At 45.1% G+C, this 19,486-nt stretch overlaps 1 protein-coding gene across 5 annotated transcripts in view; it reads left to right on the top strand.

The window, feature by feature from the left end:
• The window catches only part of LOC140718366 (pleckstrin homology domain-containing family G member 5-like), a 122,912-nt gene that overhangs the window by 9,721 nt on the left and 93,705 nt on the right, over positions 1 to 19,486 (top strand). Inside the window, exon 1 of one of the 5 annotated variants that reach the window (XM_073031981.1) lies at positions 1,527 to 1,735. The exons of 2 other annotated variants lie outside the window; for them this stretch is intronic. In XM_073031981.1, coding sequence (XP_072888082.1) covers positions 1,603 to 1,735 — 133 coding nt within the window. In that variant the 5' untranslated portion in view covers positions 1,527 to 1,602. Of the gene's footprint in view, positions 1 to 1,526; positions 1,736 to 9,335; positions 9,622 to 19,486 lie in introns of those variants that run through there. 2 more of the 5 variants (XM_073031983.1, XM_073031990.1) reach the window with 2 other exon arrangements.

Below are 19,486 nucleotides of genomic sequence, written 5' to 3'. Positions count from 1 at the left end.
CTTTTTACATTTTCCTCTCAATCAGTGATGGTCACTGAGTATTTCTATCCTGTAAACACGAGGAAATCTGCAGATGCTGGAAATTCAAACAACAACACACACAAAATGCTGGTGGAACACAGCAAGCCAGGAAGCATCTATAGGGAGAAGCGCTGTCGCCGTTTCGGGCCGTGACCCTTCATCAGGACTAACCGAAAGGAAAAATAGTAAGAGATTTGAAAGTAGTGGGGGGAGGGGGAAATGCAAAATGATAGGAGAAGACCAGAGGGGGTGGGATGAAGCTAAGAGCTGGAAAGGTGATTGGCGAAAGTGATACAGAGCTGGAGAAGGGAAAGGATCATGGGACGGGAGGCCTCAGGAGAAAGAAAGGGGGGGGGAAGCACCAGAGGGAGATGGAGAACAGGCAAACAACTAAATATGTCAGGGATGGGGTAAGAAGGGGAGGAGGGACATTAACGGAAGTTAGAGAAGTCAATGTTCATGCCATCAGGTTGGAGGCTACCCAGCCAGTATATAAGGTGTTGTTCCTCCAACCTGAGTTTGGATTCATTTTGACAATAGAGAAGGCCATGGATAGACATATCAGAATGGGAATGGGACGTGGAATTAAAATGTGTGGCCACTGGGAGACCCTGCTTTTTCTGGCGGACCGAGTGTAGGTGTTCAGCGAAACGATCTCCCAGTCTGCGTCGGGTCTCACCAATATATAAAAGGCCACACCGGGAGCACCGGCCGCAGTATACCACACCAGCTGACTCACAGGTGAAGTGTCGCCTCACCTGGAAGGACTGTGAGGCCCTGAATGGTGGTGAGGGAGGAAGTGTAAGGGCAGGTGTAGCACTTGTTCCGTTTACAAGGATAAGTGCCAGGAGGGAGATCGGTGGGAAGGGTTGGGGGCGAGTGGACAAGGGAGTCACGTAGGGAGCGATCCCTACGAAAAGCAGAAAGGGGGGGGAGGGAAAAATGTGTTTGGTAGTGGGATCCCGTTGGATTTCTATCCTGTGCTGCTTTCTGTGCTAACACCAAGAGAATCAATCTGTTAGTGCTCCATCACTTGCGCTGTTTGACTTAATCAGCTCAAAGTATAAGCTCTTGCTCTTCTTTAGTCTGTCTCTTTGCACCAAATTCATTGCTCTATTTTAGGAGTTGTTGCTTAATTCGTTTGCACCTCACATTCAGCTGTAGAATGTGCTGAGTCTCCACTTCCCTCAACTGTGCTAAATAATATTAATACTTACAAGGGTGAAAAGTTAAACCCTGCCCCTTTTTTTCTTAAACTATAAAGTGCCCACATTTTTTTGAAAAAGATGAATTGTCAAAGATGAAGAAAGCCTTTGTCTGAGGCGGTGCCGCAGTGGCCAGTCCTTTACTGAGTGCCACCCTCAGCAATCCCACAGTCCCACTCTTTCAGCTGATGAATGCAGTTCTCTGTCAAAGGAAAGGAGCCCTCCAGGCCGTGCTTTAATGTCTCTTGCATTAGCCCTCTGCAGTGGGACATTGGTTCGGCTCGATAGACTGCGTACTCAGGAGGACTGAGCCCTCGCTGGAGCTGAGGGCTAGTTTAGGAATGTTTCTTGGTGATAGTTCTGGAACCACTATAAAATGTTTCTTTACTGGAGGAAACGTGGAGCGTATGAGCTAGAGAGCCTGCCAGCATTGGAGGAGTATGACGGTTCCATTGCAGAGCGATATATATGGTCTTCCACTCTCGATATCCTGGAGGAACTGGAGGATGGTAGGAGCAATTTATTTTGTACAGCGCCCTATCAAAAGGTGCAAATTCACAGCGATACTCCAATGTGATTGGAAATTCAAGCAGAAGTATATAATTGGTTTTGTTAAGGTTGGGATGGCAGGAACAAATGTTTGGGAAGCCTAGTTGATGCAGGTTTAGGTTAAGTTTCCTGGGATTGCTTCCACTTGGGTTGGAACAGCTGGTTGGGTTGGAATAAGGTAAATTGTCCAATCCAGCGTTTAGAATCAGTAACCAATTATTTGTGCAGCTTAACCAGTGCTTGGATGTAATGTGATGCTCTGGAGCCAGTTTCATATAGTTGCTATGGCAACATTAGGGCTCAGTTGTTTGAGTTTTTTGTGGTTGAGTGTTGCTAAAGCTGTTTCCTGTGTTTGGAGGTGATTCTTGTGATCAGCGAGCTGCCTCCAAGGTGGTTTTGCTTTGTGTAAAACCCAGTTTATCACACGGCAAAATTGGAGGGAAGCGACACCTGAAGCACACCTCCTCCTGGCTGAAGATTAGATAACATTAGCTAATATAGAAAGGACAGTTGTGCTTGACTCTCAGCCACTTGCTTCCTGAGTGAGTCAGGCCTCATATGTGGTGGATAAAAACGTGTCAAGTTTGAAGTCAGCATGGTAAAATGTTCACATGAATGTGTTCTTGTCTATGGCCACCATCTGGATATCAGATTAATCTGGCAATTGAACTTTTTGAGTATTCATGGAGGCTACAGCAATTGAGTATGATTCTGCATCACTGGGGCCCGAGATACTAGATAATGTGATTCATACAGAATGCATTCACTGTCTGGTCTGGCTATAATTGATTTCTGTGAATATATTCAATGTGACAAAAACTGTTCCATTGTAATAGAACAGAAATACAAGGCATTCAATTAATGTTGTTATGATGAGCAAGTTGTTGCAATTATAATAGTGGAAGTCATTGATGATGTTTCCACTAAAAACAAAGAGGTGTCGTTAAAAGTAAATTCTTTTTTCTAAGATCAAGCTTGGTATCAACTCTTCAATTCTGCCAGAAAATACCGTGTAATACTGCCACATCCAATTCCTTCACGTTTCACTTTCCATCCCTGATGTACATCAGCCACACGTTCATGATCTTGAAATATGTTGGTACACGCTGTCAGACAACAGCATGAGGACACATGAACTGCAACCATTTAAAAAGGCCCACAATGGGCATCTTTGCAAAGCCGATCTTGCAGTAACAATCGCATCCTGAGAATTCATATTTGAAATGAGGCTTAAAAAAAAATCAGCTTTCTTCACACAAATCTTAGCCCATCTTAAAGTTCAATTGTTACAACTTTTAGTTTGCTTGATTGCTTAATGTCTAAGGTTGGGGCCAAGGAATTCCAATAGCATTTGTGGAATTTGTTGAAGCATGTTTTGTTTGCTTTCTCTTGTGACTTAATAAAATGTTTAGTAAATGCTTGATTACAGTTTTGATGATACCCAAATCAGTGTGTCTGCAAAGAGATAATTAGATGGTTTAAACAAATACTGAGAAAATGAATGTGAGTTACGGATCAAAGTTCATCTCAGCAGTTGTACACTGCTTATTATTTCCTGCTGCTTGAGGAGCAGAATAAACTCATCAACTGTTAGAAAAGTACCTTCTCGTCCACAGATAACCTCCACTTACTCTTTACCGTTTAATTGTTTTATTGAACAGTTAAAGTCTAATGTGGAATAATTTATTTCCAGACGTGATGAACCTTCAGTGAATCGTGATGGAATAATTAGCTGAAATAAGCTGGGAGTTTATCCAGCCATGTGAAATGCGTAGTGAAGTTAGATCTCAGATATTGCAGGCATCAAAAACTAAATAATAAGTGGGGGGGGGGGGAGGAACAATTAAGTATCATGTCATCCTGAACTATTATCTTGGTCATTATGTTGTATTGTTGTGAAATTGCCTACAGATTAGTGAATGGACCCATTATCAGTTGGTAGACATTATGAACAGCATTACAGTATGAACATCTGCCTTTGGTAGCCCTATGTCTGAAATGGTTAACAGTCCAGTCATTCTGAGTTACAGTAACAACAAAGGCCACTGTTTTTATGTTGACTACATTGACTCCTCCTGCTCTTTATGATTTTTTGCCACCTCCACTAAAGCAGATGAATAGGCTTATTGTTCTCCTAACTTCAGCCTGGGAATCCAGTGCTCTTGCTTTTTATTGAGCTCATTGGTATATATGATAGAATATATTTTTTCAGCCACAGCTTCACAAATAAGCAATATCTACAGTGGATGAAAGCAATATTATTGAGAGTTGAAGGATATGGAGTTTCTGATTCTGCACTTGACTGCCCCAACTCTGTTCATCTGTTAATGGAACCCTCATCTATACCTCTGTTAACTTCCAAAATTCCAGGCTCCAAAAACTTATTGTCACTCAAAATACTGCTGCCTGTTTCTAAACTTCAAATTTCATTCACCCCTGTGTTTGTAGACCTTCTTGGGTTCCCAGTTAAATAAATTTTAAAATTCTCACCCTTGATCTTTTTAATATTTAGTCACCTGAACACAGTTTTGAGTCTCTGCATTAATTTTTGATTGATAAATCTGTAAAGTATTTCAGGAAGGCATACGTCGTTAAAGGTGTTATACAAATTGAAGTTGGTGTATAGCCGTTAACCCAACAAAGTACGTCTGGTGAAGCAGTTCAATTGATTGGAAGAACAGAAGAAAATAGGAGCGAGGCTCAGTCAGTCAGTTCCTTAAGCCAGCCCCACCATTCAATATCATCAATGCTGTCTTCAACTCCTCTTTAGGGACAGTTCCCTATAGCCCTCAATTCCTTGCTGTTTCACATTTATTTATCTCCATTTTAAATATATCTAATGACCTGGCCACCACTCTCAGGGTCTGAGAACTCCAGAGGTTCACTAACCTTTGAAAAAGGGATTTCTATGCATCTCAGTTTTGACTGACTCGTCCCTTATTTTGTAGCTCCTTCTCCTTATTCACGACTCTCATAGGTGGAGATATCTCAATGTCCGCCTCAAGATCTTGCATGTTGGAACAAGATTACACCTCATTCTCCTAAATTGCAAGGAATATGAACCCAGACTGGCTAGCCTCTCTTGATAATATGACATTTTCATCCCAGGAATTAGAAGGATGGAAGTTGGGTGATTTTGAGAGCAGGATCTGGTTTTGGGAGGAAGTTTTGCTGTTAAGCTCTGTCTACGGTATGATCCTACCCCAGTTCTGGTGAGCCCATGCTAGGAGCAGAGCTTTGCTGTTTTATAACTTCCTTGTGCCAAATTAATATCATCCTTAGACTTTAGTTCACTTTAACCTCTGTAAAGATGTCCTACAAGGTTGGAATGCCCTAGGCTGGTATTGAATCATTTTCTGATGCCAGACAAGGACTAGATTGCACTCCCTCTGTTATTCAGAATGAGTCACATTCATCTTCTAACCAAGAGGGGGTTGCTCTCCTCATTGATGATCAACAGCAGCTCTCTCTCAGTCTATCTCTCTCTCCCCTCTCTCCCTTCTCCCCCCTCATGCTCTCTTCCCCTCCACTCGCTCTCTTCCCCTCCCCTCGTGCTCTCTCCCCTCGTGCTCTCTCCCCTCGTGCTCTCTCCCCTCGTGCTCTCTCCCCTCCCGCTCTCTCCCCTCCCGCTCTCTCCCCTCCCCTCGTGCTCTCTCCCCTCCCCTCGTGCTCTCTCCCCTCCCCTCGCGCTCTCTCCCACCTCCCCGCGCTCTCTCCCACCTCCCCCCGCGCTCTCTCCCACCTCCCCCCGCGCTCTCTCCCACCTCCCCCCGCGCTCTCTCCCACCTCCCCGCGCTCTCTCCCACCCCACGCTCTCTCCCCTCTCTCCCCCGTGCTCTCTCCCCTCTCCTCTGCGCTCTCTCCCCTCTCCTCCGCATTCTCTCCCCCTCCACTCGCTCTCTCCCCTCCACTCGCTCTCTCCCCTCCCCTCGCGCTCTCTCCCACCTCCCCTCGCGCTCTCTCCCACCTCCCCCCGCGCTCTCTCCCACCTCCCCCCGCGCTCTCTCCCACCTCCCCCCGCGCTCTCTCCCACCTCCCCCGCGCTCTCTCCCCTCTCTCCCCCTCGCGCTCCTTCCCCTCTCCTCTGCGCTCCTTCCCCTCTCCTCTGCGCTCTCTCCCCTCTCCTCTGCGCTCTCTCCCCTCTCCTCTGCGCTCTCTCCCCCTCCTCTGCGCTCTCTCCCCTCTCCTCCGCATTCTCTCCCCCTCCACTCGCTCTCTCCCCTCCCCTCGTGCTCTCTCCCCCTCCCTTCGTGCTCTCTCCCTTCGTGCTCTCTCCCCCGCGCTCTCTCCCACCTCCCCGCGCTCTCTCCCACCTCCCCCGCGCTCTCTCCCACCTCCCCGCGCTCTCTCCCCTCTCTCCCCCGTGCTCTCTCCCCTCTCCTCTGCGCTCTCTCCCCTCTCCTCCGCATTCTCTCCCCCTCCACTCGCTCTCTCCCCTCCCCTCGTGCTCTCTCCCCTCCCTTCATGCTCTCTCCCCTCGTGCTCTCTCCCACCTCCCCGCGCTCTCTCCCACCTCCCCGCGCTCTCTCCCACCTCCCCGCGCTCTCTCCCACCTCCCCCCGCGCTCTCTCCCACCCCATGCTCTCTCCCACCTCCCCCGCGCTCTCTCCCCTCTCTCCCCCTCGCGCTCCTTCCCCTCTCCTCTGCGCTCCTTCCCCTCTCCTCTGCGCTCCTTCCCCTCTCCTCTGCGCTCTCTCCCCTCTCCTCTGCGCTCTCTCCCCTCTCCTCCGCGTTCTCTCCCCCTCCACTCGCTCTCTCCCCTCCCCTCGCGCTCTCTCCCACCTCCCCGCGCTCTCTCCCACCTCCCCGCGCTCTCTCCCACCTCCCCCCGCGCTCTCTCCCACCCCATGCTCTCTCCCACCTCCCCCGCGCTCTCTCCCCTCTCTCCCCCTCGCGCTCCTTCCCCTCTCCTCTGCGCTCCTTCCCCTCTCCTCTGCGCTCCTTCCCCTCTCCTCTGCGCTCTCTCCCCTCTCCTCTGCGCTCTCTCCCCTCTCCTCTGCGCTCTCTCCCCTCTCCTCCGCGTTCTCTCCCCCTCCACTCGCTCTCTCCCCTCCCCTCGCGCTCTCTCCCACCTCCCCGCGCTCTCTCCCACCTCCCCCGCGCTCTCTCCCACCTCCCCGCGCTCTCTCCCACCTCCCCGCGCTCTCTCCCACCTCCCCGCGCTCTCTCCCACCTCCCCGCGCTCTCTCCCACCTCCCCGCGCTCTCTCCCACCTCCCCGCGCTCTCTCCCACCTCCCCCCGCGCTCTCTCCCACCTCCCCCCGCGCTCTCTCCCACCTCCCCCCGCGCTCTCTCCCCTCTCTCCCCCTCGCGCTCCTTCCCCTATCCTCCACTCGCTCTCTCCCCTCCCCTCGCGCTCTCTCCCCTCCCCTCGCGCTCTCTCCCCTCCCCTCGCGCTCTCTCCCCCCTCGCGCTCTCTCCCACCTCCCCTCGCGCTCTCTCCCACCTCCCCCGCGCTCTCTCCCACCTCCCCCGTGCTCTCTCCCCTCTCTCCCCCTCGCGCTCTCTCCTCTCTCCCCCCTCTCCCCCTCGCGCTCTCTCCCCTCTCTCCCCCTCGCGCTCCTTCCCCCTCCTCTGCGCTCTCTCCCCTCTCCTCCGCATTCTCTCCCCCTCCGCTCGTGCTCTCTCCCCTCCCCTCTCCTCCGCGCTCTGTCCCCTCTCCTCCACGCTCTGTCCCCTCTCCTCCACGCTCTGTCCCCTCTACTCCACGCTCTCTCCCCCCTCGCGCTCTCTCCCCCTCTCCCTCGGGCTCTCTCTCCCCCTTCACCCACTATGAATTTATTAGAGAGTTTCCAATGTGTGGCACTTTTGAATTCCTCCCTTTATCATAATCTTGCAAGACATGTAAACTAGATAAAGCTTCTAACTGAACATCCTCTTCAGAAAGCTATTGAATACAGGAGATGGGATGTTTTGGTGAAGTTGTATAAGAAGTTGGTGAGGCTTAATTTGGAGTATTATGTGCAGTTTTCATCACTGCCTACAGGAAAGATGTAAATAAGGTTGAAAGAGTACAGGGAAAATTTACAAGGATGTTGTGGGGACTGGAGGACCTGAGTTATAGGGAAAATTGAATAGGTTAGGACCTTATTCCTTGAAATGTAGAGGATTAAGTGGAGATTTGATAGAGGTATACAAAATTATGAGGGATATAGATAGGGTAAATGCAAGCAGACTTTTTCCACTGAGTTGGGTGGGACCACAGCTAGCAGTCGTAGGTTAAGGGTAAAAGGTGAAAAGCTTAAGGGGAATATGAGGGGAAACATCCACACTTAAAAGGTGATGAGAGTGCGCAATGAGCTGCCAGTGCAATAGTGCATGGGAGTTCGATTTCAACATTTAAGTGAAGTTTGGACAGGTAAATAGATAGTAGGGGATATGGAGGGCTATCGTCCCACTGCAGATCAATGGGAGTAGGCAGTTGAAATGGTTTTGACCTGGACTAGATGGACCAAAGGCCCATTTTTGTGCTGTACTTTTTTATGAATCTATGACTCTAAGGCTAACAATGACCAATAGCAGTGGCCGATCGAACAATATATTAGAAGTTATTTCACATGGGTCAGATCATTCTTATATACACATACAAAATATATTACTTTGTAATCCTGGCTGTATCAGCCAAAGAGCTTGTCCATGAATAGACAAGAAAAAAATGCTTTCTCTGTTCATCTAATATAAATGGTTTTTGACACACCTTCTGCAGCATCCCAGCTGAGCATAGGGACTTTACTTTGATGAATCCCTCCCTTTCTGTGAAGTGAAAATGCAGGGCTCTTTCTCATTTCCTTCATGCTTCATCTAATGTGCAGAAAGACCTTTAACCCAGGATAGTAAACATGCAAGACTGGGCTGCGAATGTGCCCTTAACAGTGTCTCAGCACTGTATATCAGAAGCCACTTCCTCTGACTGACCCCTGTTTCCTTCCATTCAAGGCAGACAAAAAAAAATTTAATTGTGATCTGGCTGAGGGATTCTGAATCAATATTTCTTATTTCATCCAGTTATTCTTCTAATCTAGTATCTTCTCACTGCCTCCTCCCCCTTTGCCATACCACTGGAAACTAAAAGGATATCCTGTGGCACATGAAGGCAAGGGACTTGGAATTGTATGGATCTTTTTTACACAAAAGAAACTTAAATTTATATAGTGCCTTTAATATGGTGAAAACATTTCCAAAAGGAATTCCTTAAACAAAATATGCCACTTTAGTTGAAAAAGAGGTAGGAAGGGAAAAAGTTTTAGGGGAGAATTCCTGAGTCTTAGCAGTTGAAGGCACAGCCACAATTAGTTCAAATTGGCACTACAATTTTTTTTAAAAGTGTCTTTCTTTTGCGATGCAATTCAGTTCTCATTTTGCTTCAGTAAACTGTGAAGCTGACAGAATTATTTGGGAACGGAGTAGGAGGAGTTTCTGAGGCTCTTTGTGATTGGCTTTAGTTCCCATTTGTCCCACCTGTACTGGAGATTTGGTCAGCCCCTGCACACATTGCAGTGGACCCCAGCTGTTGTTTTGTCTCCTCCCTTAGCCTACGTGGGACTGACTAATGCTGTTTGTTAACCTTTAAGTTATCTGTGTTATTGGTGCAATGATGCATTCAGTCAGCTGATTCAGTTTCACTGTCAGCTTGCAGTTGCTGGGCCTGGAAACTGCTGGCAACAGATGCTTCTCCTGTCCTGCACTTAATCAGCTACTTGAAGCTTGGCAGGCTTGTTGTGAGGCTGATCCTCAAGCCTTGGAAGAATTTGTATTTTGTCTGCAATTTTCTATAAAGTGCTGGAGATTGACAGGAACTTCATGCTTTGAATTTCTCCAATGAAAAACCAACCAGGAATGATCGCAGGTGAGAAATTGTGTAATTGCTAGGAGTCAGTATGCATTGGGTAAACTGTAGGACAAACCAGCGCAGATCTTCATTTTGCTTCATTGCCTGTCATTTAAGATGTCTTTCGCAAGACTGTGTTGGTTTGGTTTACAACTGTCCATGATATGATGGTGTATTTTGTGGTGTCACATTGCAAGAAACTATGTTCCTTGTGATTGGCCTACAGCACTGTGAATAAACTACAGTTGTTGTCCGGACTCACTAAGTGCAAAGTTCAGCATTCTGAGTCAGAGCTACGTGCTGTGCACTGAATTGAATGACAGAAATAATGTTCCAGATCTGGACATGCACAAAACTGTTATCTGTGAAGCATTCTTGTTTTATTAGCCTGCCTCTCAAGACCTTGCAAATTGGACCTTCATAAATATTAAAATTTCAATATTGCCTGAAATAATTAGACAATCCTGCCCTTGATCACTAGTGCATTGTGTGCAGTTCTGGTTAACACAATATTGGTGATAAAAGATATAGCAAAAGGCTCCAGGAGAAAACAATTGAAAGAGTAGAAGAGTTGGCTAATTAGGATTATAAAAATCAGCCATGCCATGTCAACCATGAACAGCTGTTCTATCTTATCCTGGAAGATGGAGCTGGAAGTGTCAGCCTCTGCTCAAAGATTGGCGAATTCCAAGCTTGTTCACAGAAACAATATTTCAGTGAGTCGGTGATCTGCTATGGAGCCAGTGCCCCAGACAGGTGGTCGAATCAATGTGTTGGTTTTCTCAAATATATACCAAACTTTCTTTTCAGAAAATAACATATTGTTCTCAAGAAGATAAGTAATTGGAAAATTGTGCATCCCCTGTGAGATACAGGTCACTTGGATTTATGGGTCTGAGAATCTCTACAACTGTAGCTGGGTTTTGCTCTCCATGTAACTCAGTCTGCTGTAGATTCTTTGATAGAGATTAATTGTTAGTGTTAATTAGCAATATGATTATTATTATTAGAGTCTGTATTTGGAAGAAGATTAGCATTCATGTATCATTGTGCATATTTCCATATACAGTATCAGAGTTGTATTGTACTTGCATACTTCGACAATAAGATGAACTTTGAACCCTTGATGTGACCGGATGAATAACAGAGCCACATGATATTTCCTTGTAATTGTATTATAACAATTGTATTGTTACCAAATTATAGGAAAGATGTCAACAAAATAGAGAGTACAGAGATTTACTAGAATGTTACCTGGGTTTCAGCACCCAAGTTACAGAGAAAGGTTGAACAAGTTAGGTCTTTGTTCTTTGGAGTATAGAAGGTTGAGGGGGGGGACTTGATAGAGGTATTTAAAATTATGAGGGGGATAGATAGAGTTGACATAGAAAGGCTTTTTCATTGAGAGTAGGGGAGATTCAAACAAGAGAGCATGAGTTGGGAGTTAGGGGGCAAAAGTTTAGGGGTAACATGAGGGGGAACTTCTTTACTCAGAGAGTGGTAGCTGTGTGGAATGAGCTTCCAGTAGAAGTGGTAGAGGCAGGTTCGATATTGTCATTTAAAGTAAAATTGGATAGGTAGATGGACAGGAAAGGAATGGAGGGTTATGGGCTGAGTGCAGGTCGGTGGGACTAGGTGAGAGTAAGCGTTCGGCACGGACTAGAAGGGCCTGTTTTCATGCTGTAATTGTTATATGGTTACATGTAGTTTAGAGATGAGACTTTGAGATGCAACATATTATGTGGAATTCTCCTTTCTGCACAATCAACCAACTGCAAGCATCCGTGCCTTGCGGCCACTCGTCTTTGAGCACTGATAGGGGATCTGATCACTGTCAGTGCTAACTCTAATTGATTTGGATCCCATCTGCAAGGAGCAGACTGTCATTGGAAGCTCAGTCTCTTCCTGAAGGGGTGGGCTCTCTCGGTGATGCACAGAAAATGCTGGAGGAACTCAGCAGGTCAGGCAGCATCTATGGAAATAAATAGACAGTCGACATTTTAGGCCAAGACCCTTCTGCAGGACTGAGAAGGAAGAGGGAAGATGCCAGAATAAAAAGGTGGGGATCGTCGAGGGGCAAGGCTAGCTAGAAGGGGATAGGTAAAGCCAGGTGGGTGGGAAAGGTCAAGGGTTGGAGAAGAAAGGATTTGATAGGAGAGGAGAGTGAACCATAGGAGAAAGGGAAGGAGGAGGGGACCCAGGGGCAAGTAATAGGCAGATGTAAAAGTAAAAAGTCAGACTGGGAATTGAGGAGGGAAGGGTGGAATTTGTTTACCGGAAGGAGAAAATGATATACCATCAGGCTGGAAGGTCCCCAGACTCTCATGATGGTTTCTCTCATCTTCAAAAAGTGATAATTCATCATTGTGCCTTGTTCCAGTATGTATATTTGTTTGTAAACTTTAATCTGTAGTTGGCTAAGAAGCAAGCTCATCCAGTTTGCATTAAATATCTTTCTTTTGATTCTCCAGATGCTTAGCAGCTGACGCATCAGGAGACTCAAATTGCATTATATTTGTGCACACTTGTGTGTACAATCTGCGCGTGTCGGTCCAAATTGTGTAGCCCGGCTGTCTGTCTGCTCGCCTTCCCTCCCTGTATTTATGCTTGTTAGTCCTGTGTTTTTCTGCTTGCTTGTTGTAACTTGCACTGCCTGCAGCAGAGAGTGGTAATTCTGTGTTGCATAATCAAGGTAGCAGTACTCTATTGGCTGGTCAATGTGGAACCTATTTAAACGGAGCTCAGAGCAGAAAAGAGCCAAATCAAAGGTTCTGGCATTTCTCATGTGTAGCACTCAGCACATTGTTCCCATAAAACCTATTGGCAGGTATCCTGATGTGGCTGTTTTTAGCTCCATGGCCTCACCCTGTCCAAGGAAAGATTACTCAGCACTGTCTCTCATGTAATTCCTCTTGGGCAGAAGTTTATACAGCTCAGACTGATGAAAGTTAATTTGTCTCTGGGTCATTTCATTCTGCATTCCTCATAACCTTGACACTTGGTTCAGTGGAGAAATTAAAGCTGTGAATACAAGAGCAGTGATAGGATTAGTTCTGTTAGAACACGTGGACTAATCTGCCTGCTTGTCTCAGCTGCCTGCTTATTCCCCAAATAATGGGAATTACATCTTTTGATCTTGCCTTCACTTCCAGAAAACAACAGCCACACAGTTCTGGTCACCTACCTACAGGAAAGATGTCAACAAGATTGAAAGAGCACAGAGAAAATTTACAAGATATCATTGGGACATGAGGACCTGAGTTATAGGGAAAAGTTGTATAGGTTAAGACTTATTTCCTGGAGCGCAGGAGAATGAGCGGAGATTTGATAGAGGTGCAAGGGGTGCAGATAGGATAAATGCAAACAGGCATTGTCCACTGAGGTTGGATGGGACTAAAACCAGAGGTCATGAGTTAAATGTTTAAGGGGAATATGAGGGGGAGCTTCTTCACTCAAACAGAGGTGAGAGTGTGGAACAAGCAGCCGGTGTAAGTGGGTAATGCAAGTTTAATTTCAACTTGCAAATTAAGAGAAGTTTGGATAAGTTTCTGTATGAGAAGGGTATGAAGGGCTATGATCCAGGTGCAGGTTGATGGGAGTAGCTCAAACAATAGTTCGGCACAGACTAGAAGGGGTGAAGAGCCTGTTTCTGTGCTGTGATTCTCTGTGACTGACTAAATCATACCTTCTATTTATAAAGCACCCTTAAGTCTCTTTCTAAGCTTTGTTACCAAGGTGAAATAGTGGAGCAGATGATCAAGACTAGGTCAAAGGGATTTCCTGAAGAACGATCTAAAGGAAGAGAGGGAATTTAAGAGGCACAATTGATTAGTAAAATGTATTCCTGATTTTAACATCAAGACAGTTTTTCAATGAGAGCTACATAGACCAGCAAACACAGGAAAGAAAGGATAAATAGGATTTGGTATGTGTTCAAACAGCCACAGATTATGGAGAGTAGAACAGAATCACAGTAAATACGTGACAGCAATAGGGAATGTTTGACTCATTGTGTCTAGACTGCTCAATAAAATAACTAGCTAACATAATTCAACCTTCTACATTTGGAATGTAAACTCACAGGATATATGGGTTTTCAAGGACTCGTCCAAGTAATTTTTAAACATAGTGACATTTTCTACATCTATTCGTCCTTTGAGACTCTGAGTTCCAGGCCCCTACCAACATCTGAGTTAATTATTTGTCTTTATCTCCCCTTAAAGCTTCTATTGTTACGATGACCCCTGGCTTTTGTCTCCTTATTTAATTTAATCTGATACAACTCAGTTAAATCTCCTATCAGCATCTCCCAAAAGCCTTTGCTTTTCTGATCTTTCTTTATAGCTGCAATTTTCCAGTTCCAGCAACATTGTTGTGAATCCCCCTACCTTCACCAGTGTGTAGGCATACCTTTCCTATGTATAATAGAAAGATAGAAAACCTACTGCACAATACAGGCCCTTCGGCCCACAAAGCTGTGCTGAAGATGTCCTTACCTTAGAAATTATGTAAGGTTACCTATAGCCCTCTATTTTCCTAAGCTCCATGTACCTATCCAGGAGTCTCTTAAAAGACCCTATCGTATTCGCCTCCACCACCACCACTGGTAGCCCATTCCACGCAGTCACCACTCTCTGCATTAAAAAAAACTTACCCCCAACCCCCGTACCTACTTCCAAGCACCTTAAAACTATGCCTCTGACTCTGAAAAAGCCTCTGACTATCCACATGATCAATGCCTCTCGTTATCTTGTACACCTCGATCAGGTCACCTCTCATCCTCCGTTGCTCCAAGGAGAAAAGGCCGAGTTCACTCAACCTATTCTCATAAGGCATGCTCCCCAATCCAGGCAACATCCTTGTAAATCTCCTCTGCACCCTTTCTATGGCTTCCACATCCTTCCTGTAGTGAGACAACCAGAACTGAGCACAGTACTCCATGTGGGGTCTGACCAGGGTCCTATATAGCTGTAACATTACCTCTTGGCTGCTAAACTCAATCCAATGAATGATGAAGGCCAATGCACCGTATGCCGTCTTAACCTGCAATCAACCTGCACAGCAGCTTTGAGTGTCCTATGGACTCGGACCCCAAGATCCCTCTGATCCTCCACACTGTCAAGAGTCTTACCATTAATACTATATTCTGTCATCACATTTGACCTACCAAAATGAACCACCTCACTCTTATCTGGGTTGAGCTCCATCTGCCACTTCTCAGCCCAGTTTTGCATCCTATCAATGTCCCACTGTAACCTCTGACAGCCCCACACTATCCACAACACCCCCAACCTTTGTGTCATCAGAAAATTTACTAACTCATCCCTCCACTTCCTCATCCAAGTCATTTATAAAAATCATGAAGAGAAGGGGGCCCAGAACAGATCCCTGAGGCACACCATTGGTCACCGACCTCCATGCAGAATATGACCCATCTACAACCACTCTTTGCTTTCTGTGGGCAAACCAATTCTGGATCCACAAAGCAATGTCCCCTTGGATCCCATGCCTCTTTACTTTCTCAATAAGCCTTGCATGGGGTACCTTATCAAATGCCTTACTGAAATCCATATACACTATATCTATGGCTCTACCTTCATCAATGTGTTTAGTCACATCCTCAAAAAATTCAATCAGGCTCGCAAGGCATGACCTTCCTTTGACAAAGCCATGCTGACTATTCCTAATCATATTATGCCTCTCCAAATGTTCATAAATCCTGCCTCTCAGGATCTTCTCCGTCAACTTACAAACCACTGAAATAAGACTCACTGGTCTATAATTTCCAAGGCTGTCTGTACTCCCTTTCTTAAATAAGGGAACAACATCTGTAACTTTCCAATCCTCTGGAACCTCTCCCGTCCTCATTGATGATGCAAAGATCACCGCCAGTGGCTCAGCAATCTCCTCCCTCGCTTCCCACAGTAGCCTGGGGTACATCCCGTCTGGTCCCAGTGACTTATCCAATTTGATGCTTTCCAAAAGCTCCAGCACATCATCTTCCTTAATATCTACCTGCTCAAGCTTTTCTGTCCACTGCAAGTCATCCCTACAATTGCCAAGATCCTTTTCCGTGGTGAATACTGAAGCAAAGTATTAACTAAGTACCTCTGCTATCTCCTCCAATTCCATACACACTTTTCCACTGTCACCCTTGATTGGTCCTATTTTCTCATGCCTTATCCTCTTGTTCTTCACATACATGTAGAATGCCTTAGGGTTTTCCTTAATTCTGTCTGCCAAGGCCTTCTCATGGCCCCTTCTGGCTCTCCTAATTTCATTCTTAAGCTCCTTCCTGCTAGCCTTATAATCTTCTAGATCTCTATCATTACCTAGTTTTTTGAACCTTTCGTAAACTCTTCTTTTCTTGACTAGATTTATAACAGCCTTTGTACACCACGGTTCCTGTGTTTCCCTGTCTCATTGGAACGTACATATGCAGAACCCCACACAAATATCCCCTGAACATTTGCCACATTTCTTCCGTACGTTTCCCTGAGAACTTCTGTTTCTAATTTATGCTTCCAAGTTCCTGCCTGAGCCCCATATTTCCCCTTACTCCAATTAAATATTTCCCTAACTTGTCTGTTCCTATCCCTCTCCAATGCTATGGTAAAGGAGATAGAATTGTGATCACTATCTCCAAAATGCTCTCCCACTGAGAGACCTGACACCTGACCAGGTTCATTTCCCAATACCTGATCAAGTACAGCCTCTCCTCTTGTTGGCTTATCTACATATTGTGTCAAGAAACCTTCCTGAACACACCTAACAAATTCAACCCGATCTAACTCCTTCACTCTAGGGAGATGCCAATCAATATTTGGGAAATTAAAATCTCCCACCACAACAACCCTGTTATTATTACTCCTTTCCAGAATCTGTCTCCCTATCTACTCAATGTCCCTGTTACTATTGGGTGGTTTATTAAAAAAAAAACACCGAGTAGAGTTATTGACCCCTTCCTATTCCTAACTTCCACCCACAGAGACTCTGTAGACAACCCCTCCATGACTTCCTCCTTTTCTGCAGCCGTGACACTATCTCTGATTAACAGTGCCACGCCCCCACCTCTTTTTCCTTCTTCCCTGTCCTTTCTGAAACATCTAAAACCCGACACTCTAAGTAACCATTCCTGCCCCTGAGCCGTCCAAGTATCTGTAATGGCCACAACATCGTAGCTCCAAGCACTGATCCACACTCTAAGCTCATCCACTTTGTTCATAATACTCCTTGCATTAAAATAGACACATCTCAAACCATCATTCTGAGCACGTCCCTTCTCTATCACCTGCCTATGCTCCCTTTCACACTGTCTCCAAGCTTTCTCTGTTTGTGAGCCAACCTCCCTTTCCTCTGACACTTCAGTTCGGTTCCCACCCCTCAGCAATTCTAGTTTAAACTCTCCCCAATAGCCTTAGCAAACCTCCCCGTCAGGATATTGGTCCTCCTTGGATTCAAGTGCAACCCGTCTTTTTTGTACAGGTCACACCTGCCCAAAAAGAGGTCCCAATGATTCAGAAATCTGAATCCCTGCTCTCTGCTCCAATCCCTCAGCTACGCATTTATCCAACACCCCACTCTATTCCTATACTCACTGTCACGTGGCACAGGCAGTAATCCCGAGATTACTACCTTTGAGGTCCTGCTTCTCAACTTCCTTCCTAACTCCCTGTAGTCTGTTTTCAGGACCTCCTCCCTTTTCCTACCTATGTCGTTAGTACCAATATGTACCACGACCTCTGGCTGTTCTCCTTCCCACTTCAAGATATTGTGAACGTGATCAGAAACATCCATTAAATAAATATATAATGACCAGCGCTGTACTCAGTCAGCAAAATGTACTCTAACTTGAGGTGCATGCAGTTGTAGGAAGGCTGTATGTTGTTGCACAAGCAAATTGGTAGAGGACCTTAGTCTTGCAAATATAAAACATAAAATCCATCCATTTGTGTGTTTGGCTGAACAAGTTGACAATGTCTTGGATCTGGTCTTTAAACTGGTCTTCTCCGTGACTTTTCAGATTTGACTGGAAGGATTTTTCCCCCTTTTTTTGTAATTATATCCTCAAATGAAATGCCCAGTCTTTTTTTTTGTTTTAAGTTAGTTTAGTGGTTTTTTTCTTTTTCTTAATAATGGCAATTTTTGATCTTTTTTTGAATTGTTAAGAGGAGTTGTGGCTCCTTTTATATATTAGCTCAATATGATACTATGTATGATTTTGACAGTGTGCACTCATTTTTTGTTGTTTGTACTTCTACTGGAATATGTACTTGATATAACTTCTCTGATTTGTATTTGTCTTTATATATTTTTAAATCAATAAAAAAGATTAAAAATGAATGAAATGATAAACATCCAGTAATGCAGCCCTTATGTGTGTACTGCAAACTCAACGAATTAAGGTGGGGTGTCCTTGGTTTTTGAATGCACTCAGCATGGGTTGTACATTTTCCCATTGACTATGAAGGTTATCTCTACTCCCATGAGAACCAAGTCAACATCCCTCTCCCCTGCACTGAGGCCAAAGCTAGTGCCAGTAAGTAATGTTGAGCTGACTACATCAGTTACATTACTGACACTAACCTTCTGAAATTGGCATTCTCTCTTCGGGAGGACAAAGAAAGAGATCGAAGGTTGAGCTCAAAGCTTCCTTGAAGAAGTTCAACATGTCCCATGACTCCTGATCAGTCAGAGTGAGGAGAGAGCATTTAGGAAGGAGGCTTGAGAATCTCATGAATGTGCATTGGGAGCGTTTAGAGGCTCTGCATGAGTGGCACTCTGCCTCGCAACACAGTCACTTTTAACCCATCTGCGAAGGAGTTTGTGTTTTCCACATTAGCCATTAGCCACCTCAGAACCCCCAAAACCGAATGGAAGTAAGTCATTCTCAATCCTAAAGGACTACCTAAGAAATATACCATTCGAGCATAGCTTCCCCACCCTGATAACTACACCTCAGTTTATAAAGGAATGTATTCTGTATGCCTTTAAGGTCTCTTGAAGGAGATGGGCATCTGTGTGCATGTGTACTAAAGTTGAGTGGTTACAAAGGCATAGCAATTGAAATGAAGAGGGATTGAATTAGACAGTTATAAAGGTAGAAGATGTTGGCTTTGTGACTGGCTTGGAATGAAACTTGTCTCACAGTTGAAATTCAACTGCAAGCAGACTGTTTTGAATTCCAACATTTGCCAAGGGAAGGATAGAGTCAAAGGCTGCGAAGAAATGTTAACAATCAGGATCTAAGATGATATGACCAGTCTTGTGTGTTTTTGCAATACAACCCCATTAGAGGAGTGCAAAAGAAGTGTTGATGAAGTAGGGTCACATTTCACGGCATTGATGTAGAAAATGACACCGTGTTTTGAAATGATATTACAAAGGAGCAGCTTGTAGGTGGGAATTTGGACAATACAGAAGTATAACCTTGAAGAAAGTGCTGAAGCAGGAAGAGAAGCCATTATAAGAGATCCTCTGTCTGTAACCAAAAAGATACTATTGAAACAGGATCAAGACCTTTATAATTGAATAACACATCCTTAAATATTGAACAGATTCTATGAATCTAATTTTCTTGTTAATTCCATACAGAAATATCACAGTGTGCTGTTATGTGGTGTTTACAGGAGTATTTATCCAGTAATGGTCTACCTATGGGAATTAATTAGCATCTCTTGTTTCTTTTTCTTTCGTGCTTGTTTTGGTTCTTGCCTTTCCCTTCCTGTCTCTCCATCACTGTCTCGCTCCAGAAGTGGAGGAGTACCTGAACAAATTTCCGGACATTAAATCTGATCCTGGTGGAGCATTTGATTGGTCAGATCTAGATCCGATACAGCTTTGAAATGAAATCTTGTTTAGCTCTAAATGCAATTGTCAGTTC

Source organism: Hemitrygon akajei, chromosome 29, assembly GCF_048418815.1.
Source record: "Hemitrygon akajei chromosome 29, sHemAka1.3, whole genome shotgun sequence".
NCBI classification, from domain to species: Eukaryota; Metazoa; Chordata; class Chondrichthyes; order Myliobatiformes; family Dasyatidae; genus Hemitrygon; species Hemitrygon akajei.
Note: the sequence above shows the minus strand (reverse complement) of the source record. Positions and strands in the feature narration are given on the sequence as shown.